This window comes from Dermochelys coriacea, chromosome 2 (assembly GCF_009764565.3).
Source record: "Dermochelys coriacea isolate rDerCor1 chromosome 2, rDerCor1.pri.v4, whole genome shotgun sequence".
NCBI lineage: Eukaryota > Metazoa > Chordata > Testudines > Dermochelyidae > Dermochelys > Dermochelys coriacea.
In genome coordinates, this window is record NC_050069.1 from 76,684,824 (window position 1) to 76,709,636 (window position 24,813).

Below are 24,813 nucleotides of genomic sequence, written 5' to 3' on the forward strand. Positions count from 1 at the left end.
CACTCATTCAAACCATTCAAACTTTCAGGTTCCTGTCTGAACCAAAATGAGCCTTTAAACTTGACCATGACTATAAGGGCAGCACATATACTTAACTTTAACTTTTCTGGCATGGTCATTACACTATACAAAGAAATACAGATACCTTTGCAAATACTTTGTATAGTGTAATGACCATGCCAGAAAAGTTAAAGTTAAGTAGCTCGGGCAGCAGAGCTCAGGTGGGGATTTAAAGGGCCCCGGGGCAGTAGCAGCAGCTGGAGCTCTGGGGCCCTTTAAATCCCTGCCAGAGCCCTGCCGCCGCTACCTCAGGGCTCAAGCAGCAGGGCTCAGGCTGGGATTTAAAGGGCCCCGGGTGAGGGGGTAGCACCGGCTGGAGCTCCGGGGCCCTTTAAATCCCTACCAGAGTCCCGTCGCCGCTGCTCCAGGGCTTTAAATTGCCCTCTCGGAAAGCTGGTCCTGGTACGGTGCACCGGCTCTTACCGGTACGCTGTACCGGCGTGTACCAGCTTACTTTCACCTCTGACTGGATGTTTTGCACTCTGTGATGTCACCTAGAGTTGCCTCCCCATTAATGAAGCTCTACTGGAACCCACTAGAACCATCTGGCAAACTCCAGCTACAGTGACACCCACTCATAAGAGGGTGACATAAAATATTATGTCCAAGGACTCTGCCTTCCTCTTCTTCCACCCACTTCCCAATTCTCTGGTTGTTGATGTGGTGAACAAACGGAGCAAATAACACCATTATAAATCCATCCCATATGACAGAGCCTAAAAGCATCTGGACCTCCTGGGAAGGAAGGCCTACTCATTGGCTATGGTGCAATTTCATACTACAAATTACCAAGTGTTGATGGCCAAGTATGACTTTATCAACTACATGAAATTTGGGTTGTTTATTGAGCACCTTCCACCAGATCAAAGAGAACAATTCCAGGCCACTATTGCTGAGGGACAGTTGCTGGCAAGAACATGCTGTTTGCAGATAGTGCTCCATGCTGCAGACACCACAGCCCGTGCCATCTCTATGGTGGTGGTGACGTGCAGGGCATCCTGCCTGCAGTTGTCTGGCTTCCCCAGGAAGTTCATAATGTGGTTGAGGCTCTCCCATTTGATGGACGGAAGTTGTTTGCAAAGAACATTAAGGAGTCGTTATGTATCTTTAAAGATTCCAGGCCACGTTATGCTCATTAGGCACCTATACATCTGCAAACAAACGGAAGTTTGGCAGATCACAAACAGCTCTGAGATCCCACCCTATACAATTCTCTGGATTCAAGAGACCCACAACCCCCCCTCCTCAGGAGGAGGAACAGATTCCAGAGAAAGAGACCCTCTAACCCATCTGATGTGGCTCAGCCACCAGGCATCATCATCAAAACACCAGTTTTGACAGGATAGTCTAGGGTTTGAATTCCCACAACTCATTAGGCTGCCGGCTTCAGTGTTTTTCCCACCTTCCCCCATTTGGAAACTGACTCTCACACTCCCATGCATGCTGGAAGCAGATCACCTCAAGCAAATGGGTGTTGGAAGTAATATCAGGCGACACCATCCATTTACCTCCCTCCCTCCCCCTCATTCCCCTTCCCCATCCCTCTTTAGGGAACCCTCTCATGAGCCATTGCTAAGGTAGGAAGTAAACATCCTTCTTCATTTAGGAGCAATAGAACCAGTACCTGCTCAATACAGGGGAAAATTCTTCTATCCGAACTACTTCCTCATACCAAAGAATGGAGAGTGGAGACAAATTCTAGATCTGAGACTCCTAAACAGATTTGTGAGACCCCATAAATTCAGGATGGTGACCCTGGAAGCTATAATTCCTTCTCTAGATTTAGGGGCTTGGTTTCTGGCCCTTGACCTCCAGGATAGCACCTCCATATAGCAATGCACCCACCTCACAAGAGATTCCTCTGGTTTGTGGTAGGTCAGGATAGTTTCCAGTATCAAGTGCTTCCCTTCAGCTTCTTCACAGCTCAGAGAGTATTCTGAAAGGTTCTGTTAGTAGTGGCTGCTTACCTGTGTTGCCAGACTATAGTGGTAGTCCCATACCTCGACAATTGGCTACTTGAATTGATCCTACCAAGAAGTGTTGTCTGCCACAAGGACAGTGTTTTCTCTGTTTCTGGACCTGGGCCTCCAGCTGAATGTAGAAAAATCCATACTAATGCCTGTTGAATATACAATTCACAGGAGTGTGTCTGGATTCTCTGGTATCCAGGGCATCCCTTCCCATGGACAGGTTCCAGACATTACTGAGCTTCATCAAAATAACTCAGGACAGTCCCCAGACCTCAGTCAGAAACTGCCTTCAGTGTTTGGGTCACGTGGCCTCTTATACTTTTGTGACAGAGCATGCAGTTACACCTCTGCTGTTTCCAGGGGTGGCTCAGAATGGTTCGCTAACCAGACACACACATTGTAGACAACCAAGTGTCAGTTCCTCAGTGGGTGAAGCATTTCCTAGACTAGTGGGAGATTCATTGCAATGTAGGGACAAGGGTCCCCTTCCTCCAACCAACCCCAACAGTGACTGTAACCACAGATGTGTATCTGTTGGGCTGGAGGGGGCACCTAGGCTCTCTGACAGCATGGGGCAGGTGATTACCTCAGTAGACCATCCTCCATGTCAACCTCCAGGAGCTCAGAGTGGTAAGAAATGCCTGTCATCAGTTCCTTCTTCTCATCAGACACAGATCTATCCCAGTCATGACAGACAATGTGGCCTGCATGTTTTATATCAATCGTCAAGGAAGGGCAAGACCCCTTCCCTCTGTGCCAAAGCAATCAAGTTGTGGAGATGGTGCATAAGGCATCAGATAAGGATCTCAACAATGTATCTGCCCAGCATACAGAATGTCATGGCGAACTCATTCAGCAGGTGTTTCTCCCAAGAATACGACTGGGAGTTGGATCCTTGGGTTCTACCCAGAACCTTTCAGACTTGAGGGTTTCTAGAAGTAGACCTTTTTGCCACAATTGCAAACAAAAAATGTCACCTGTTTTGCTCAAGGGGAGCTTTAGGTCACAGTTCACTGGGGGATGCCTTCCTCCTGCCTTGGATGGACAGAATGTTTTATGCCTTCCCTATGATGCCTTTCATCCTCAAGGCGATAAACAAGATGAAGCTGTGCAAGGCCAGAGTCTTTCTAATAGTCACGGCATGGTCATGGCAAGTGTTCCCTTACCTGTTTCACCTGGCTTTCTATCCTGCGATAGATCTTCCAACACATATTATTAAATAATAGAAAAATTTCTACCAGGACTATTTACGTTCAGAATCAGGCAAGATTTGGCCACTCGTGCAAACTCCACAATGCTGCAGCTGAATCTGCACTACTTTCTCTCATTCTGGAGTACCTACTACAGCTTAAGAAGTCAAGACTGTCTCTCAATTCCATCAAAGTTCACCATAACAACATAGCAACCATAACAGCCTTTCATACTACTGTTAAAGGTTTCTCTCTATTTGTTTCCCCCCCCACACACACACAACCGCAAGATTTCTGAAAAGCTCAGTCAAGCTCATCCCACAGAAAAAGGTTCCCACTCCTGCTTTGAACCTGAATTTTGTTCTCAAAAGCCTCACAAAGCCCAGGTTTGAACTAATGGTGACTCGCTTCCTATTGAATTTATCAAGGAAAACAGCTTTCCTAGTGATGATTACCTCAGCCTGCAGAGTTGGAGAGATTGGGGCTTTAATGTCAGACCCCCATTCACAGCATTTCACAAGGATAAGGTGGCCCTATGGTAGCATCCCAGTTTTCTCCCTAAAGTGACTTTGAATTCACCTGAATGAGACCATATACCTGCTGGTTTTCTTCTCAAAACTGCATATTTCCAACCAGGAGACCGTTATCCACACTCTAGGTGTCAGGAGGCTGTTATCCGACTATCTGGTTAGAACTAAACCATTTCGTAAATCCAATAGACTTTTCTTTTGATTGCAGACAGATCTAAGGATTCCACCATTTCTACCCAGGGACTCTAAATGGATTTCCAAGTGAAAGCCACCAGGTTGTCGACATTCCACCCCCATCAGTATTTTGGCACACTTGACTAGAACACAATCTACATCTCTGGCTCTCCTTAAAAATGTTCCATTCCAGAAATCTGCAGGGCCACTACATGATCTTCTTTACATACTCAGTGGTGGCAGATGACAGAACAAGGAGCAATAGTCTCAAGTTGCAGTGGGGGAGGTCTAGGTTGGATATTAGCAAAAACTATTTCACTAGGAGGGTGGTGAAGCACTGGAATGGGTTACCTAAGGAAGTGGTGGAATCTCCATCCTTAGAGGTTTTTAAGGTCATGCTTGACAAAGCCCTGGTTGGGATGATCTAGTTGGGGTTGGTCCTGCTTTGAGCAGGAGGTTGGACTAGATTACCTCCTTAGGTCTCTTCCAACCCTGATTGTCGATGATTCTATGATCTCCTATCGAGCATGCATGGGGTGCACCGACACCAAGGAGAACCTATAGGGACAAACCTCTTGAAGAATCAGTTACTGCACAGCATGAGTAACCTCTTCTTTGAAAGTTTTAAAGACTTACCTGATTTATCTGAGAAACTGCGAAGAATCCAACACTTCAGCTTCCAATGGAAATTTTGTACAAGTTTCAGCTAGATGTAAACTTTGTGGCTGAGTTATTAACCGCCAAACACAAGGAATGAAAATTTTTGTGAGACACTCCTTTCATATAGAGGCATGAAAGCATTGTACAACACTGAAAACAGGCCATACAAATGCCAGACTATAGTGATAGTCCCATACCTTTCTGAGTATGTAGTGATTATGCACTAGATACAGATCCTCAGTTGGCATAAATTATAATAGATCCACTGAAGTCAGTGGAACTAATGCTAACTTATACTAGTTGAGCATCTGGCCTAAACTGTTCAAAAAACGGTCATCTTAAAGGAATATAAAAAATTAATACTTTAAATTTTCCCCGGGCATAGGGTCCACACAAGGCCTATGCTTGAGTCCTATGTTGAACTTCACTCTATATGCATTGTATGCCTGTATTTATTTGATTCAGGCCTGTCAGGGGGATAAATATATCTTTGTCTTGTTCAGTGGATAGTGATCCCAGAACAAACATTGTTAATGGGGCTTAATAAAGTGGGAACCAAAACTAAAGCCAAACAAAATCACATCTGTGCCCTCTTCAGAAATAAAATTTTCATCACTGCTGATCACACTCAATCAACAACTTTATTCAAATTAAAATAAAAGGAAAACTTTGCCCCCTATGATGTGCCAAAGTATTATTCTGCTATCTGGGTTTCCAGATTTATTGTTCATAAAATTCAAACCCAAGAGAGTTAATCTGACATGATAAACCTTATATAAAGCATAGCATTGCGTTAGGACAATATATACTATAGACAGAGCTGTTAGCAATGCCCATTATTGAAGTTGCTTGACATGTCCCATTGGAAGTCCCTGTTTTCAGTTGCTTATAAGTTTTCTAAACTTTAATAATTTGAGCTGAATGTTTCTGTGCCTGATTTTTTAATTTCACCCAAAAGTATTCTGCTGTTTTCAAGAATCAGACTAAGGAAAAATATATTGTTTTACCCATGTTAAAAAATTCTAGTGACTTTTTCTTTGAAAAGCTCTAGCACTTCCATGCTACAAATTTGGCAGGGGTGGCCTATCTGTCAGGGATGAGCTTTCCCTCCCCCCCCCCCAGGAAAATCCACACAAATTTTGCCAAGTTGGAAACCTTGGGGTTTGGGGTACAGGCTTGGGTAGGGGATTGGGGTCTGGGAGGGGATGAGGGCTCTGGCTGGGGTTTGGGCTCTGGGGTGGAGCCCGGGGATGAGGGGTTTGAGGTCCAGGAGAGGCATCCAGGCTGGAGGGTGGGGATGAGGGGTTCAGAGTGTGGGAGGGGGCTCTGGGCAGGGGTAAGGGGCTAGGGTGTGGGAGGAGGTACAGGCTCTGGGCTGGGGGTGTGGGCTCGGGGGACAGAAATGAGGGGGTTCAGGATGCAGGAGGGGGCTCTGGGCTGTGACAGGAGATTGGGGGGTGAGGCCTCCAGCTGGGGATGCAGGCTCTGGGATGGAGCCAGGGATGAGGGGTTTGGGGTACAGGAGGGGGCTCTGGGATGGGGCTGAGAGGTTCAGAGTGTGGGAGTGGGCTCAGAGCTGGAGCAGGGGGTTGGGTGTGGGAGGAGGTTTGGGGTGCAGGCTCTAGGAGGTGCTTACCTCAGGCAGCTCCCAGGAAGTGGCGACATGTTCCTCTTGCTCCTAGGTGCAGAGATGGCCAGGGGGCTCTGTGCGCTGCACCTGTCTGCTGGCGCAATTTCCATTGGCCCTGGTTCCCGGCCAATGGGAGCTGTGGAGTTGGCATTCAGGGCAGCGCATGGAACCCCCTGCACCTAGGAGCCAGAGGGACATGCCGGCCGCTTCTGGGAGCTGCATGGAGCTGGCCGCTGCAGGCTACCGGACTTTTAGTGGTCCGGTCAGCTGTGCTGACCTGAGCCACCAGGGTCCCTTTTCGACTAGGTGTTCCAGTCGAAAACCAGAAGCCTGGCAACCCTACTTTATGTATTCCCAAGTGATTGATGGAGATTATGTTTGACCCATATTGCTGTGCATGTTTTTTCTTTTAAGCTAGTCTAAGCTATTCAGCTGCTTGGAATATAAAGTGCAGTTTTTGTGTAATGTACATTTTACAGAAACATGTACATTTTTCATATAATGTACTACTCTTTAATGTATACTTAATCACTTCTGTGGTTAGATAATATATGTATGCCTACTGTCTTAGGAAAAATTTCTCCTTCATTACACACTTAGGCTTATAAATAAAATGTATTTATTGTGATAAATGCCATGGTAATAATCTTACCAAGCACGTGTATAGGTTCCTATTTTCTAAAACAAATAAGTAACTTATTTCTCAGCATGAATTGTGTCAAAAAGGTATTTATGCTCTTCTCTGATCTAACCCGTGTGTTCCGACAGCTCCTGGACAATGTGCTCAGGTACTAAGTACTTGGTTTATGAAATGGAAAGAGAAACACTTTTAGAAGGATGTGATCTCATTTATTTTCAGAATGATGATGATTTTAGTCAAATGCTAGGTGAACAGGTGTCTAGCCATAAGTGGATCAGACTTGATATTAAAGGTACATTTATAAATAGTTTAGAAAGGGTTCATAAATGGCTTATAGGTTCTATAAGCATGTTATAGACAGGAGTAGCATGTTGTAACAATTGACTATTCATTTATTAAAATATCTATTAACCATTTATTAACCCTTTGTAATCTATTTATAAATATGTCCTTAATATAAAGTGTGACCCATGTCAGCATTTTAATATGCCCGTCATGATTTTTGGGCACATCACGAAAAACACAAGCACAGTTGGCAATAGTTGACATGCTTGTTGGCAGTCTCAATGAAGAAGCCAAAGATGGAATGCATATAAAGATTGGAGCACACTCAAAAATTAAGGGAAAAATGTCAATTTTTATACCAGCTGAGACTCTGGCCAGTAAATCTACATCAGTCTTTATGCAGTACTTTGGCTTATACTGTACTTATTTTGTGAATAAAATAGTCTCCAGTTCTGTCAATCCACAATTTTTAAATACATTTTTAAACAACTAAAAGGAGCTGGTAGTGTCATGTAATCGTAGATTTCACTCATGCAAACAATGGCTCTAGAAGTGGCTTCAGTGCAGAACTTTACAGGTTTAACTCAATGTTCTTGTTTCCCTTTACAGTATGTTCACCAGATCCCTAGTAAAAAAAAAAAAAAAAAAAAAAGAAAACTTCCTACTGTTTTCAAAACCATAAAAATGTTGGGTTTAGTCAAAGTCAAAGAAACACAAGCTTATTTTGGTATTGTTTTATACTGTTAATTTTAATCTGTTCTGGGATTTATTTATTTATTTATTTGGTTAAATAATGGGCCAAAAAACCTTTTTGTCTTGTAGGAAAATTGTATATAGCTCTATCTAATCCTCTGTTTTTAAAAATATACATGCCTGTTTAAAAGGAAAAGACTGGTGCAAATGTAGGCAAATTAGGATTACAAAATTTCAATATGTGGCAATGCAAGTGACACTCTGACCACGTTCCTTTCAGTTGTGTTCCCAATACTGTTGGGAAACAGAGATTAGCCACATGTGTTTAGCAGTGAGCAAGCATAGGTTCTTGGAAAATAGCATCCTTTTCTTTTCAAACACATTACTAGAGTTTTACCATTCAATGTCTTTTTTCATAATACTGAATATTCCTCAGTGAATAATATAAACAATTCCGCAGTCTGGGTTACAGGCATCATTCCATACAGGCCTGTGTTGCAAAACCTGAAGCAAAGACTACCAGTTGTTCTGTGGTACCTACCAGGAAAGTATTGATCAACTAGCACAGAACATCAAATATCTCAGAGTTATGGCACTGTAGTTTGTTTCATTTCCAAATTTTAAAAGCAAAGACACTTGAAGGAAAGAATAAATCTGTTGTAGAACATGCTGTAAATAGCTAGGTAGACAGAGAGAGTATTTTTTATCCAAAGTACAATTGCAAGGACAAAGTAGGAGGAAGCTGATGCTTTTTAAAACACGAGGGAGCCCTGTAAAAGAGGATTGAGAGCCCGATCTAACTCCCTTTTAAGTCAGCCTTTTCATCAACCTTGCTGGGAACTGCATCAGGCCCTGAACGAGTATGTGAATGGAAATATCATCTAGTTTTGGAAAAAGTCCTCATATCAAATCAGAAAATAAGGCAGCAGCTTTGGGAATTTTAGGGAATGGATGATGTTTTAAGCTTTCTTGCCAAGCTAATACTTTACTGCATAGCTTATTGAATATTTTCTCACAGGAAAAGAACTCCATTCTGCTTTATAACAGACAGCATGACCTTTGAAGATAAAAAGTAAATTACATTAAACTTCTGGCAAAAATACATTGCAGTTTTTATCCTTTATTTGGATTCTTATATGTTATTGAAGAGAACTTATTGTGGAATTCAGTACAGCCAAGTATCTTAATAATGCAAATATATGCCTCAATACAAATTAATGTCCCCAATGCCCATTTTGGTTATTAATGTAATTCATTATCTGACTTCTCAGTATTCTGCTGCAACATATTTTAAAAGCTTCTTTTAATAATACAATTTTTCTCTTGAATAATCTTGGTTGTGTCTAACTCTTCAAACTCATATGCAAAATAAACAAACAAAAGCTTCCAGCTCAGAAAGGTTTGGTCTCCTGTGTTGTAATGCCACATCATTCCACAGATATGGAAAACATGATTTCCTTCTCTTTTCCCCCCTGCTATTTCCTGGTATCTTTGATGCTGATCAATCCATCTAGAGAACATGCGAATGCATTTTATGTTGGTTTGTCGTAACAAGAAAAAACTGATTTTCTGCACCAAAAGGGTTGCTTTAAATGCCAAAGAGTAATCATTTGCTTTCAGTTCCTTCCATTTTATTTTGATTTAGAGTTGAATTTTTCAGGAGATTGTAAGCTCTTTCGGGCAGGGACTGTGTCTTCCTGTGTGTTTGGACAGCACCCAGCATGTTGTGATTTGCTAGCAAAATGCAAATAAATAAATTATAGTGGCAGTTGTAGGAAATCTATGTTCATGGTTATTCTCATGATTTCTTTTCAGTTGATAAACTGTCAGTTGAAAACATGTACGTGCTTGTTTCTTGTTTATTACACTGTTGTGCAAGTAACACTTGGGGAGCTTTAAATAACAATAAAACAGCCCCTCTCATTCAAGATGAACTTTAACAACTATTTGAAACCTTACAATGAAACATTGTTTTGGCAGGATGAAGCTGCTTCAGCTGACAAACAATATAAACAAGAGCCAGCCCAGGTCACGTACTCAACATCAGCTGTTTCCAGCACACAGGAGGTGTTGTACATCAATGGAAATGGGACCTACAGTTACCATAGTTACAGAGGGTTAGGAAGTGGGCTGCTAAATCTCAGCGATGCTTCTAGCAGTGGTGAGTTTCCTTACCAGTGTTTCTGTCTGTGTGTTTGTGGATGCATTTACCCCCCACAATACTGAAAACTAATCTAAAGGGTGCTGTATCCATAGGCTCGTATCAGTTATGTGATTGGGGCCCAGACTTGCTAACTGCTGGGCATACTGCTTAGTACTGTGTGTAGTCCCCTTGTGGCTTAAATGGGACTATTCACAATAGGACAAGATCAAGCCCTAAGTCCGTAACAAAGCTGAGTACAAATATTGGGTCAGATCCTCCACTGATGTAAATAGGCACAGCTTCATGAGGACCTGGTCTATTGTTATGTCTAGTTTGAGTAGAGCAATTAGACGCTGAAAAATACTACATTCTACCTTTCAAAACTAAATGAATTTGGACCCGTTTCTCAGCTGGTGTAAGTCTGCATAGCTCCACGGACTTCACTGAGACTGCAGTGATTTACCCCAATTTGAAGACTGGACATGACAAGTGTAAAATAGACATGTTGAGTTCCTATTTACCTGGAACTGAAAATAATGTAGGTTTTGTGTCACCATGAGGTGACAGGACCCTCTGAAAAAAAGTAGCAATGTCTTTTGGTTAGCCAAAGTTTCTTGCTCATTATAGTAGCAAATAACAGTAACAAACAAACAAGAATTGTATCATTTGTTTGGAATAGTAAAAAATATTGATTTCCTGTGAATATAGACTATAGGAAATGATTTGCCCCTAGTGGTAACAGGAGTATGCTCTTATCTGTCAATAAACAATGATTACATTGAAAGACCATGGGTCTCTTGTATCCAAGAGGAGGATTTACAGAATGTCTCAGAGGACAGGGATTACTGGTCTTTTGTCCTGGGTGAGCCTTCTCTGGTAGAGGAACGTGGTGCCTCGGATACACAGGGTAAATCAGTAGGCCTAGTTTTGCAAGAAATTAACTGTTCAGTCTCATCCTCAGTTTTCTCTATGCTAATTAATTTTCTTTGACAGTTTTCAAACTGTTACTGCTGTTACCAAGGCTGCAACAGTGAGCCTGAATGTGGTCTCCCTGGGACCTGAAGAAAATATTCCTCTGTCTCTAAAATGAGAGACTGACTTAAACTGAGTTTTTGAAAATCTTTAAAAGGACAATATTTTAGCTGTCAAAACTCTTAACTCAAAGTTGGAAAATTGCTGTTATAATTGTTTCCATGTGCACAGAAGATGTGTTTAAGATGCTGAAAATGATTTCTGAGAAAATATTTTCATAAGACTAAGAAACCCCTAGAAACCAGTTTTCTTGAGAAAACACTGTTCACTTTCGCAATGTACTTTTAAATTGTGGACACATGAGGACTGACCCAGCTTCCACTGCTGAAGTCAGTGGGAATTTTGTCATTTGTCACTTAAATAGGAGCAGAATTGTGCCGCTAAACAGTTATCCATATCTTAACTACTCAACAGAGGCCATCGGTGTTGTCCTGTTACACTTTACATAATGCCAGGTCCTGGTTAACTACAACAGGGGATTTTTGAACTGTGCTTTTTTCTTCACGTCGTTTATAATAGAATACATTCCTGTTGTTTCCATATTTCATTGAATTGCACAGCTGTCAGAAGTATTCTGTTTCATTTCAATATGCAATTTTAAAAATTAGATACTACAGTCAATATCCTAAAGAGTGATTACTTTGTCTAGCAATTGTGGTTGTGAACTACCCTTTTTTTTAAAAAAAAGATCTTTAATTTGTGAGTGCCAAGTGGTATGCCACAATTAGGGACCATAACGGGCTTTGTAGGAGAAACAATGGTTGGAGCTTTCCTGACACTGCACAACTAATAGACCCAAGAAACCAAGCATTATTAAATTCACTGGGGTACTGCAGCCTCTTTGAGGTGTATTCCTGTGTTACCTGAGGCAAGGGTTCTGCAGTCCCACATGGAGGTTTACCATCTGCCCTCTGAGTCATCAACAACCATGGCCCCACTACCACTGTGTATCTTGCACCAGAAGCTGGCCATTCACCCTTCTGCCCTGATGTCTAGCAAACCATTTCCCAACTTGGGCCCAGACTGGTACATAATCAGAAGATTGCACAAGTGTGCCCAAATCTTCTGCTGAAAATTATTAGAAAATCTCAGCATATTATTTACCTCAGGATCCCCTGCATGAGTCAGCTGGTGAGAAAAATTGTTTAATCCAGCTCCTTTTCTGAATTCCTCTTATCAACAAGAACAATACACCATAGTTCAGAAACCAACACTCGATGTTGACAATCTGGCTAACTATTGGCCTGAGTCCCATCTGCTGACTTTAGGAAATTAGAGATGAAGTGGGTAAGGTAATATATTTTATTGGATCAACTTCTGTTGTTGAGAGAGACATGCTTTTGAACCATATAGAGCTCTTCCTCAGATCTTTAGGAAAGGTAATTGAGCAGGTTATGGCAAGGCAATTCTGGCATTTTCTTGATTCCTTATTTTCCTTGATTGCAGTCAGTCTGATTATAGGCATTTATGTGGGGTAAAAACTTCACTGACTGCATTAGTTGATGGTCTCCTCCTGGCAATGGAAGAAGATAGCGTGCCGGTGATGATTAGATCTGTCACCAACATATGATACAGTTGACTATGAGAGTTTGTTGGCTTGTTTGTGGGGATTAATTGGGGTAGATGGGACTGCTCTGGAGTGGTGCTGTTCTTTCTAAAAGAGCCCAAAGGGAAGTTGTGAGCAATTGTTCCTCTGCTCCAATGGTTCTTTTTTGCAGGGAGCTGCACTGCTCTCTTTTAGCATGTGTATGAGTATATTGAGAAGGGTTAGTGTTTGCCCTCTCTGCAGAAGAATTTTTGCTTGTTGATTGTTTCTTTTATTGAAGAAGTCTTCATTTTGAGAAAGCATTTACTTCTGAACTCAATAATCCCCATCAGACATTCTTGCCTTGTTTACAAATGTTCTGACAGTGTAAAAACAAGCCCACACTTTAGTCAGGATGTGTATAGACACATACTGTCATCTGTATCTGCTACAAAATAAAGGCTTTTGCAAAAGCTAGATAAAAACTCATGGCTTGAATATCTATTTCTGGACATTTCCCTACAGTAATATAATTACTGTCTCCAATTATCTAATAGTCAAATCGACATGTGTATTTTATATGACGTAACTCATTTCATTATCGACATGTGTATTTTATATGATGTAACTCGTTTAATTTGGTTGCCTCCTGCCCTGTAAATTTCCTCCCTTCTCTGATCCCATCTGTCAAATCGAGGCATTCCCTGGCCCAATTACTCATGCCCCACTGCTCATTAGGGACCTGTTTATACCCCGCTGTGCGGTGCTTGCCTCCCCAGCCTGTGCTTCCACATGTCTAATGATAGAATCATAATTAGTTCCTTATACAAGTGTGGTGGGGGGGGGCGGGCATGAAACTGCTCAGCATAAAAAGCAAGACTGGGCAAGGAAAGAGAGGATGGGACTGCAGCAGCTTGAACAAGAGGCACCTCGGGAATTGGGTAGGGCAGAACAGGAAAGAAATTAGGCAGAAAGTGACAAATTCTCTCTCCCCACTTCAAACCCACAGGGTAAATCAGTTCAACCTCTTTTACATAGAGTCTGCAATAATGTGTATGGCTTCTCCCTCTCTTTGGAAGCTTTCTGGGTTGGCAGAGACCCTGACAGCCCCTGTATGAGTCAGGCTGTCACGAAGAAGCAGAGAGCAGTTTAGAAAGCAAGAAGCTTCCAAGCAGATTGCCCTTGGCTGTTTTACATCCGTAAAGTCCACATGGATGAAAGGGGAACTGCAATGTTGGGAGGTTGAACCTCCAGACTTTTAGGGGACACATTTCCCTACCATGCAACTGAATAGAAACATTCTGCAGGCTGACTGTAGTCATATAAAGTGGCCTTGAAGTAGGTATAGATGTAATATACTCACATGTTAAAACCCATTTACACTGCCAGAACCGTATAAAGGGGCCTTAGTGTAAGGGACAATCTGTGTTTACTTCCCTACATGTCAACAACCCTAAAATGGGCGCATGAAGCCCTATATTCATTGCAATAAACAATACTATTGTTATAGGTAGCACAGATAGCAATGACTATAGCTAAGGTTTTCCCACACTTTTCATAAACACCAACCCTGTTTTCAGTTGTTCGCCAAACATAAACTATCTGAGCAGAAATTTTCCATGTGACGTGACCGTCTCAGGCTGAATTTTGTGGGGAAGTTTCAGCTAAAACAGTTCAACCATTTCTGAGGAAAAGATCGGGGGGAAATGCATTGTTTTTCCCATATTAAAAAAAATCTCAAGCGGTTTCAATGAGAAGCTCTAGCGCCTCCATGCTTTGGAGCAGGGGCTTGAAATTTGGCAAGCTGGGGGGTGTCATTCTGGTGTCAGGAACGTGCCTCTTGCCATCCCCATGAAAATGGACACAGATTTGGCCAGGTTCTGAGCTTCTGAAAAATTTCAGTCCACGCATGCTCGGGAGAGGTTGTTAGAGTTTGGCAGCTAAATTCTCCAAAAATTCTGTCTGCATTGAGCATGCTCCATCCCCCTCAGATTCTGACTTGCCAGTTGGATTGGGCATGTGCCATCCCCACAGTGAGACTGAGCATGCGCCCGACCAAGGCTGTAGGGCAGGGGTGGGCCAACTTTTTGGCCTGAGGGCTGCTTTGGGTTTCTGAAATTGTATGGAGGACAGGTTAGGGGATCTGACCCCCCCATTTCTCACCCCCTGATGGCCCCCCTGGGACTCCTGCCCCATCCACACACACACCCTGCTCTTGGTCCCCAGCCCCCCGCCCCTAACAACCCCCCGCCGCCCCATCCAATCCCCTCCTCTCCTTCCTGACTGCCCCCCTGGAACCCCTGCCCCATCCAACCACCCCTTCTCCTTGACTGCCCCCTGCCCCTAACTGCCCCCCACCCTATCCAACCCCCTCCTCTCCTTTCTGACTGCCCCCCTGGGGCCCCTGCCCCCATTCAACCCCCATTCCCTGCCCTCTGACCGCCTCAACCCCTATCCATGCCACGATCTCCCCCGCCCTCTATCCAACCCCCCTTACCGCAGTGCCTGGAGCACCAGTGGCTGGCAGCACCACTGCACCAGACAGGCAGCCACGCCATGCAGCATAGAGCACTGGCTCAGGCGGGCTCTGCAGCCTCACTGCCCAGAGCATTGCGCCACACAGCGGCATGGCTGTGGGGGAGTGGGGACGGCCCCCTGGGCCAGGAGCCCAGGGCCAAGCAGGACGGTCCCGCGGGCCGTAGTTTGCCCACGTCTGCTGTAGGGGTTGAGCTGGACTTTCCATGTATTTGCTTCTCCTGGCTGGTGGGATTTGTTGTGTTGCCAGGCACAGGAACTGAGGGCAGGGAGACTGTCTTTCCTGTGCTTTCAAATGCTCCCCCTATTGGCATTCAGACAGCAAGGAGGGAAAGGAGGAAGTAGCCTGACTTAGATGTGTGAGGTAAGGATTGGGAGGTGTGGAGGGAAAGGGAAGAAATGCAGGGTTGTGGGACAGGGGCAAGAGCTTGGGCAAGTATTATTAGCCCCATTTTACAAAAGAGAAAAATAAGGTTCAGAGAAGTTAAGTGACTTGGCGAGCTCTATAGCAGAGCTGGGAGTCTCTTGACTTCATATATTATCGACGGACTTCTGTCTTATGATCATCCTTCCTTCTTCTTACTGAGAGCAATGGAAACAGTTTTCCAATGTGCTTATTCTTTTCTGCTTTGTATGGACCCCAGCATCCTTATGTACGGTGATTCAGGCTGGCATGCTCAAAATTAAGCTGACTCCCACATTTGGAATCAGGAAGAAATTTCTCTGACAGGGAGAAAGATTCATAGATACTAAGGTCAGAAGGGACCATTCTGGTCATCTAGTCTGACCTCCTGCACAATGCAGGCCACAGAATCTCACCCACCCACTCCTACGAAAAACCTCACCTATGTCTGAGCTATTGAAGTCCTCAAATCGCGGTTTAAAGACTTCAAGGAGCAGAGAATCCTCCCTCAAGTGACCCATGCCCCATGCTACAGAGGAAGGCGGAAAACCTCCAGGGCCTCTTCCAATCTGCCCTGGAGGAAAATTCCTTCCTGACCCCAAATATGGCAATCATCTAAACCCTGAGCATATGGGCAAGATTCACCAGCCAGATACTACAGAAAATTCTTCCCTGGGTAACTCAGATCCCACCCATCTAATATCCCATCTCAGGGGATTAGGCCTATTTACCATGAATATTTATATCGGAAGGTACATTATTTTGCACCTTTATTGGCATAGTAGAGCAGGGATCTATTAGGATGAGGTAGGTGTATTCCACATGATGATTTCCTGCGATGGCAGGGGCAGACACTTGTGGACCTCAGTCATCATTTCCATCTCCAAGCAAGTGTCTTGTGGTTGTCACTTAAAGATGCTTAATGGTGAATTGTTACAGACATCTTTCTATTCTAACTTTTCTGTCCTCAAGCTACAAAGCTGTGTTTCCATTAACTGAATTAGCTGAGTGTTTTGTTTCCCATGCAGCTGAGGTGGGGGGTGGGGGATGTGGAAAGGAAGGGAAATGGAGAAAAAGGCTTAGTCCAATTCATTAGTGTCTGTTACCCTGGCCTAAGAAATGTCCCAGCACTGAGAATTATTGCTTTGCACATATCTGCCCTCTTTTGGGAGAGAGGAAGAGGAGAAATATGGTAGATGCAAAATAAAATAATCATACTTCTAATCATAATAAATAATGCTCACTTGGAAAAAAATAACATAAAAAGAAAACAACTATCAAAGTCTAATTTTAGTGCAATGGGATATGAAACAATCTGAATGCATGTTAACCAGTTGCAGTGGCACTTGAAGAAAAATATTTGAACATAAATTACACAGTAAAAAGACTCTACATAATAGATTTCAAGGTATGGGCAGTGACCCTACATCTGGGGAACATGTCTTTTGTTATAGCTAAATGCCATTGCCTTTTGCATTGTGATAGATGAAAAAAGTTGGTTAATTGTCATGGGATAAAGTAATTTGACATCTTAACACATGCTTAATCAAATGTCAGTCTTTTTTAATGAGATATTGCTCTTATAATTATTGCCTGCAATAATAACGACCAGTTTGAGAGTCTATGTTAAATGTATTAGAGCATTATTTTCTTTCAGCAGGCTATTAACTATCAAAATGGTAGTTACCCACTGGTAGCGTGCAATTCTGAAGAGATTATTGCTTAGACAACTCACATATGGTGTTGCCATGCATGAACCATCAGTGTTTATATCACCATTGGTCATATCATACATCTGACCCTGGAATTTTAAATAATTGACCTTGCCAGTGAGTAGTATATGAAGCAATAATTAGTTCACTTTTAGATCTTGCAGTTTACAGTAAAGTCATTTGTCCAGCAGTGTGTTTAATATCAGACTTATTCAGCAGCTAATCTGATAAATGATTGTTTAGTACATGGAGAGGATTCCCAGAGTTTTATATTTTGAATTATTTAGTTAAACTACAACTATTAAGCTTTGCAAAAGAAATGAGGTGAATGTAATTGGAATGACACCCTAAATTTAAAGTTAAAATGTAAATCCATCAGTCTCACTGTGGCCCTCAAAGATCTGTCTGAGCACCTTGTCTAATTCACTGCTTAAGAAGCTGTGCTATGGTGAAAATGATAGGTAGCAGTCTTGATTTATAAAATTGCGTACTAAGCAATACAAATAAAAAATACAGACCCCATCTTCAGGTGTCCAGTACATGCTCAATCTTTGTTTGCACACTGCCACAGACCAAAGTGACTGTGCAAGCTGATCAGCCTTGCATATCAAGACTGGAATACTCTGTGACAGGCCAGGGTATTCCAAAAGGTGCAGGCATGGTATACTCGAGGGGAAATTTAAATGGAAAGGTTCATCGCAAACAATGCAGATTATTATTCCCTTTAATGAAAGGGAGTGCATTTCCTGTCCTTGGGCACAGTGCCAGGTTAATAGGGAACATAAAGTTATTAAGAAATGAATTCCCACATAAGGAAAGGGGAAAATAGTATAAGAAACTCTCTTTAAGCTGCCCAATTTTCCCCAGATGTAATCATTTGTACTGGTTGCTTCAGGAGATAAAGGTCCATGAAAGCAGTCCATTAACTAGTTATTTAAAAGACCTACTCATGTGTCCACGTAGAAATAAACAATGGACTTCCTAAGCAGGGGACTACAACTCCCATCAGTCTGCTCGACACTGGCCAGTCAAAGGGAAAGGCCCTGAATCAGGAAGTGGCCAGGCTCTTTTGCATTGCAACCCAGGAGCTGCAGAGAAGCTGGGTGCAGAGAGCAATCCCCAGGAATGGTTGAAGAGCTGTGATGCTTTCAGTATTTAGCCACAGTGCAGTAAGACTGGGCCAGAGAAAATAAGCATGACAATGACACTAGCCTGCTGGTTCGAGCCCTCGCTGGGGAAGTGGGAGATCCAGTCTCCGTGCGCCAATACATTTTTAATGTATTTATCCACAGTGAAACAGCTTCAACAGGACAAATTGAGGAAGCCTCAGATGAGCCTATTTTATAGCCCAGTAGTTATAGGTACTGCTCAGTACTGGAATACACCCAGGATTAGAGTCACAAAAGGACTCAGGTGCCAGTTGTCACTTTAGGCGGCTAAATCCCTGCTATATCCCTATATATACATTATGGTTTATGTTTATATAAATAGCCACCTGCTTATATAAATCTGTATAGATTAATTCTTATTACTGAAGCTTCAGGTTGCTCTCTGAGTATTTGATATTGCATATGGATGGGCAGAAAAATACAGACAGTAAAAAGCATGTGATACATTTATGCTTTATTTCATGAAGCAACCAGTACGACTGATGGAGCTACAAATGAGTTATGACATTCTTAACGTGTACTACTAAGTGTGGGTCATACCCACTTCATTTATTTTCAGACTGGGGCAGTGGTGAAGTGGATAGTGATTTAGCACAAATGGAAGTATCACTGCACTATATTTATTATCCAGGGAGCGCTAATGACCGCTATAGATGAGGCTGTGTACGCTCTCATTTTAGCCCTTTTTTTTCCAGTCATTCAGAATGTTCTGAAACTTGAATCTTTCAGGATGAAACTACCTAGGTTTGGTCTCTGGCCCAGGGTAAATTCTTATAGGTAAGTTGTGCCTGGCCCTTCCCCAGGTGTGCTCTGGAGGCACGGTGCAAGAGCGCCATTTCAAAACCCAGGTAAGGATTGGATACAGCTGCAGTTTCTGCATTCAAGGGAACGCCTGGACTGTCCCCTCACTCCTCACTGTTCTGCAGCATGGGTGGGAGAGGAAAGCACACTGCATCCTGCAAAAGGGTAGCAGCCGGCACTTTTCTTGTGTCCCTTGGAGCTCCTGTGGGCCCATGTGGCTCTGTGTTACCCGCAGTGCTGGGCTGTGCTGGAAGGTACTGTTGATCCCTTTGGAAAGTTAGAAAAAGGAGGGTTCAGCTGCATCTGAGTACAGGGAGAGTGAAAGAAAAATACTTTCCCCTTATTAAAAGAAATCCTTGCAACTTATTTTCAGAATGGTTTGGGACAGAAAGCTGTAATCTGGCACAGAAATAACTCCTTCATTGTCCTGGTAGAAATCTGTAGGGATTCGTCTGAGCTGAGAGGAACCACACTTTGCCCCAGAGCAGTGCCATGGGTTTAATGTTTAATGACTTTTTACCAGCTTTCCCCTCAGTCCACACACAAGGTGTCTGCTCAGGCTGTCTGGCTTGCCTGACCTTCCAATCTCATCTTCCCCCATGTTGAATTCCTCCACTAGCTCCCCCATGTTTTGTTGCATCAAGTTCAAGTTTCTTTTCCTGACTTCTATGGGCCACTCACAAATCTGCCCATCCTTATTTGCCCTTCTCATCTGTCACATTGCCTTATGCCTTGTCTGCCACCAGTGACAGCCTTGTTTACTCAGATTGGCTCCTCACACACACGTGGCTCTGTGCCTTCTTCCATGCTGCCCCTTACACATAGACAATGCTCCCTGCACTGATCTGTAAGGCTACTACTCTCTCCTACAACACTGCCACCTCTGCCATGACACGCTGAGGACAGATGGGACTGGCTGGCACTTAAACTGAGCTATAGTCATCCAAAAGGAACCAACATATATTTGATTATAATCTTTCTCCTCTAATGCTTCATATGTCACTTTCCTTCTTAGACTGTAAACTTTTCAGGGTAGAGCCAAGTCTTGGTATGTGATTGTGCAGAGCATAGCACAATGGAACTTCATCCTGATTGGGTGCATAAAGTTACCATGACTTAAATCATTATGAGCACGGTGCCTATAGTCTGCAGTGGCACAGAATATGTACTCAGTGAGACAAGGGCTCAGCTCTGCCTTTTAAGAAGAGATGATTCAAACATCAAGGAAGGGGTGATTCACTTCACTTAAGATGGGAAAATTTAAAATAAAGGCAACAGAAAAGAGGGGAAGGTTAAAACTCTTCTAGATTTCATTAAAACACTTCTAGATTTTACCTTTATGTTTCAAACTGTTTCTGGGATGTAACCTGGGTCACCAATTCCTGCTCAGTCTCCTCTCTACATGTGGGATTCAAAGCCTTCAACTCATCCAGCTGCTTCCCTTAGCATCTCTTCTTCTCTTACCAGGTGGGGTAACTGTCCCACATGTGTCCAAGATCATCAAAAGGGCTTCAGGAAGAGCTGTAGTCCCAGATGACTGAGGTGCCGCAAACAGACAATTGGGTATAGATGTGGGTATAGAGTAAGCTCCCACAGCTTCAGTGATCCTCTGTACCAGTATTCAGTTTGTTAGACTCAGGTGAATTCTGACTGAGTTTTGATGATCTGTTGCATGTGCAGTGTGTGGATTTTGGTTGCAGTTGGCATAGAATTTTCCTTCCAGATTCCATTAGGATTTTAGAAAAAATGAACTCTGTGGAGTTAAAATCTCCTTGGGGGGGGTTAATCAGCACATTTAAAGATACTAGGCTAGATCCTTGGCTTCTGTTGGTTTTATGGAACCACACCAATTTATGCCAATTGTGCATCAGGCCTATTTCTAGCTGTCCTTTGAGAGAGATGTCTCACTGCATGTGCTGAAATACTACAAGGAAAAACCCATTAATGTAAGGAGAACATTACAACATTTTGTACTTACCAATGAAATAAATTTAGTATTCTATTCAACTATTTAAAAATCTGGATTACTGAGGAGCAAAAGCATTCATTCTTATTTCAGAAAAAGATTTGTTCTGCTACAGAAACTTTGCCCTGCCATATATTTTCTGTGTGTTTTTGGCTATGACATGAATGAGAGTCCAGGGAAGTTCATAAAAATTAAAGTAGGTTCATGTGGAGCATGGTGCCCTCAATATTTCAATGGCCAATTTTTCAGTACTGGCACAATAAATATAAGTCTTTAATGGCTTCTTACAACCATTCAGCTAAGCTGACATTATGATTTGTGTACTCTTGGTTCAGTATGCTGTGTTGAGATTTTATTTCCTTAGAGTTTTCCTTTTGAGCTTCATCGTGATAAAGTCATTGCCCTATAGTATATGATGACAATTAGGTAGATTCACGAGCCTACTTCTCTCCTTCATCCCATGTGTATCGGGGTAACTATTAAAACAAAGCAGTCATACCAATGTAAAACTGGTGAATGTGAATGGAGAGCTAGGCTGTCTTTGTATTTCACCTGTTTGTGATACCAATTCCAGATCTCAATGTGAGAATGTTTAACAGTGCTGGCTCTGTGTGACCAGTCTCTTTGTGTGCCTGACTCTGCCTGCGCTCCCCTGAAGTCAATGGGAGGTTTGCCATTGACTTCAGTGACTGCAGCAATATGGCATTGTCAGCATTATCCACCATTCGCTTTATCTCAGGGTTGTCAAAAAGGAAATAGAATTAAGTAACATTAAGGGCCATTTCTTCAACTGATGTAAATCGGTATAGCTTTTAGCCTTAGTGCTTTCTGTTAATGTCTGTTTATCTACCACTCCCATCACCAGGGCCTTACAAATATATTATTGTTTTAATCAAGCTTCTCTCTCTCCCTTCCTTCCATTCCTCCACTGAGTAGGGAGTTGTTTCCCCCACCCTGACCCTTCAAACTGTAATTCTGTTGAAGTTACTGAGGGATGGCTGGAAATAAGTTGGTTTTGCATTTTGTTCTGGAGCTTCATGTTTATCTCTTCAGGAAGCAAGTCCTATATGTAGGCCAGTTGCTGAGCAAGCTCTGCCCCCTGCACATACAAGGTTTACTCTTGAGATTGACATTTCCACCACCAGTGATCCCGTAACCTGGACTATGTTAGCAGAAGCCAAGGAGTGAATGAAACCTGTTACATATAAAAATGAACTGCAGCATGCCCTCACCATGTATAGCTACTACTTTTCACCATTCACTGATAAACCGCTGTGAGCAGTTTGTTGTTGCTCTTGAATTGTGTCTACAAATCTTTTGTAGTGAAACTTTTTTCTGGCAGGAAAACCAAATGCTTCCATTTTTTCCATTTGTTATTTCCAGGTCCAACAGATCTCAGTATGAAGAGGCAGTTAGCAACCAGCTCCGGATCCTCCAGTAGTACAAGCTCTAGACCTCAGCTGAGTCCAACTGAAATAAATGCAGTGCGGCAGCTTGTTGCAGGGTATCGAGAATCAGCAGCATTTTTATTGCGTTCTGCAGATGAACTGGAAAACCTTATTTTGCAGCAGAACTGAGTGACATGACCTTTGTGCTGGCCTAGTCTTATCTCGGAGTTTCCACTAATGACATTTTGAGTTCCCAGAGCAGACGCTTCAGTTACTGCAGTCTTTTTAGGAGAGTTAATTACCATAACGCCACACTGTTCTTGATCCATAAAGTGATGTGTTAAGGTGCTTCAAGTGAACTTTGACCTCTGATAGTTCTGAGGTACTTTAATGTGTCCAGCCTATTGCTTTTTGTTTTAGTGTGTCAGCATAAATATAAAAAAAGTGGCTAGAGATTGTTAACTCGTTCTAACAAGTGGAGGAAAGAGACGATGCTGTGGTGGTAAAAATTGGTTCAAGATCCAAGTGCAATATTAGTGGAATGTGCTATTGACTCATTGGACTTAAAGCTGCAGTATATGGCAAAACGTTGCCAAAAGTCCTGTTGCCACAGGACACAATTGCAATGGAAAGGATCTTGTATTTTAAAAAATGTAATTTTTATAAAAACAAAACAGAAAAAACCTTTTGTTTTCATTCAAAATTTTTCATTTTTACTTTGGTAAACTTTTTCACTGGTCCTAAAAACGTTTTGAGGAGATATTGTAAGTCCCCCCCTTCCTCTCCAGAACCCCCTGACCCTGCCCTTCTCCCCAACTTCATATTCTTTCTACAACAAGTAACTCTCGATGCTGGATAACCCTTCCCTTGTGTACTGTAAATTGTCATCTCTGGAAGAACTTCGAAAGGAAGCATGTATTTCCTTACATTCATGCCATTCTCACCTCAATCCTGTAATATACTGCAGCATTATTATCAGTTAATAGAGATGAGGGGTTTTTAAAAGACATATCATTTAAAAAAAATTGGTTTCTTACAGCTAGCTCATTTAACTCCATGATCGCTGCTGCTGTCTTGTACAAGTCCCTTTAGTAGCGATTGGATGTAGATGATTGAATGTTAAGAGGTTGCAAGTGACAATCTGAAAATTTGCACTCTTGTGTTTATTTATTTATTTATTTATTTATTCCTTTAAACAAAATACTTACAGAAAAAAAGGCCATTGGCATTTCTGGAGTGATTTGTGTAATGCCCACACCTAGCTGAAAACTCTACAAAAACTATAAATGGATGCAGCTGCAACTTTAATTAAACTCTTCTCTCCTCTCCCCAATTTTTCCCATCCCCTATTTCTTATTTTATAAGGTTGAATACACATTAATGGTGTTTTTTGTGCACTAAGGCAAGCTTATTTTTGAATATATAGAGACAAGTACTTTTGTTCATGCTTACTGTACTATTTGTTCTGTTTAGCTTTTGTTGAATAACAAGTTCCTTGTGCATTCCTGAATTTGCCTTATTTCATGTACAAATTTTTATGTAATTCAGTTTTTGACAATGAGTTGAAGGCATCAGTGATATTTTATATCTACTTGTTACATATAGTTTTCCAAGTAATGACTGTGATTGTGACCCAGTAATGTGCACTTTTTCTTGTAATGTGGACATTGCTATGCTTTTTTCCCCTCTAGTGTTTCTAGAATTACTCTTGCTTACAGTTATGTAAAGAAAACAAAAAAGAAAAAAAGAACTTTTGTGATACTGTTGGTGAATATTAATGTGAAAAAGGCTATGAAATATGAGTATTTTGGAGGTACATAGATACACAAACATTAGTTGTGAACTGATGTTCACAAGTTTAAATGAAAATTCAAAAACTGAGGGCTGGAATGATTTCCTCTGTTTTGTTTGGGTAAATAAACAGATTTCTGTGTTTAACGATTGTGAAACATTATAACGTTTAAACAAACATAGTGTGTAATCAGTTATCAGCATTGTCCTTTTTAAACAGGAAAAGGGAACTTCTATGTCAGCTGTTGGAGTCGCCACAGCTCAGTTCTCAAAAATATTGAGTAAATCCATTTGGATGATTCAAGCTAGAGCTTTGTTCTAATGAAGAATTTCTTCAATAAGAGCAGAAGCAGGCGATGCATAAATCATGAGGTCCAAGTCACTAACGCTTCACAATTAAAACCTGGCTTGAGGCAACAAAATCTAACTGGTAAAATTTATTCTTAAAAAATCTATCAAGTGTCCTTTAAAAGCACTTGCCATTGACTCTGTGAATATTGTAGCAAGTTCTTGTTA

At 42.1% G+C, this 24,813-nt stretch overlaps 1 protein-coding gene across 6 annotated transcripts in view; it reads left to right on the plus strand.

Moving 5' to 3' along the window:
- The window catches only part of NOL4 (nucleolar protein 4), a 268,955-nt gene extending 244,511 nt beyond the window's left edge, over positions 1 to 24,444 (plus strand). For all 6 annotated transcript variants that reach the window (XM_038392935.2, XM_038392933.2, XM_038392936.2 and 3 more), the window contains 2 exons: positions 9,813 to 9,993; positions 22,502 to 24,444. In XM_038392935.2, coding sequence (XP_038248863.1) covers positions 9,813 to 9,993; positions 22,502 to 22,695 — 375 coding nt within the window. In that variant the 3' untranslated portion in view covers positions 22,696 to 24,444. The remainder of the gene's footprint in view (positions 1 to 9,812; positions 9,994 to 22,501) is intronic.
- The last annotated feature ends 369 nt before the right edge of the window (positions 24,445 to 24,813 follow it).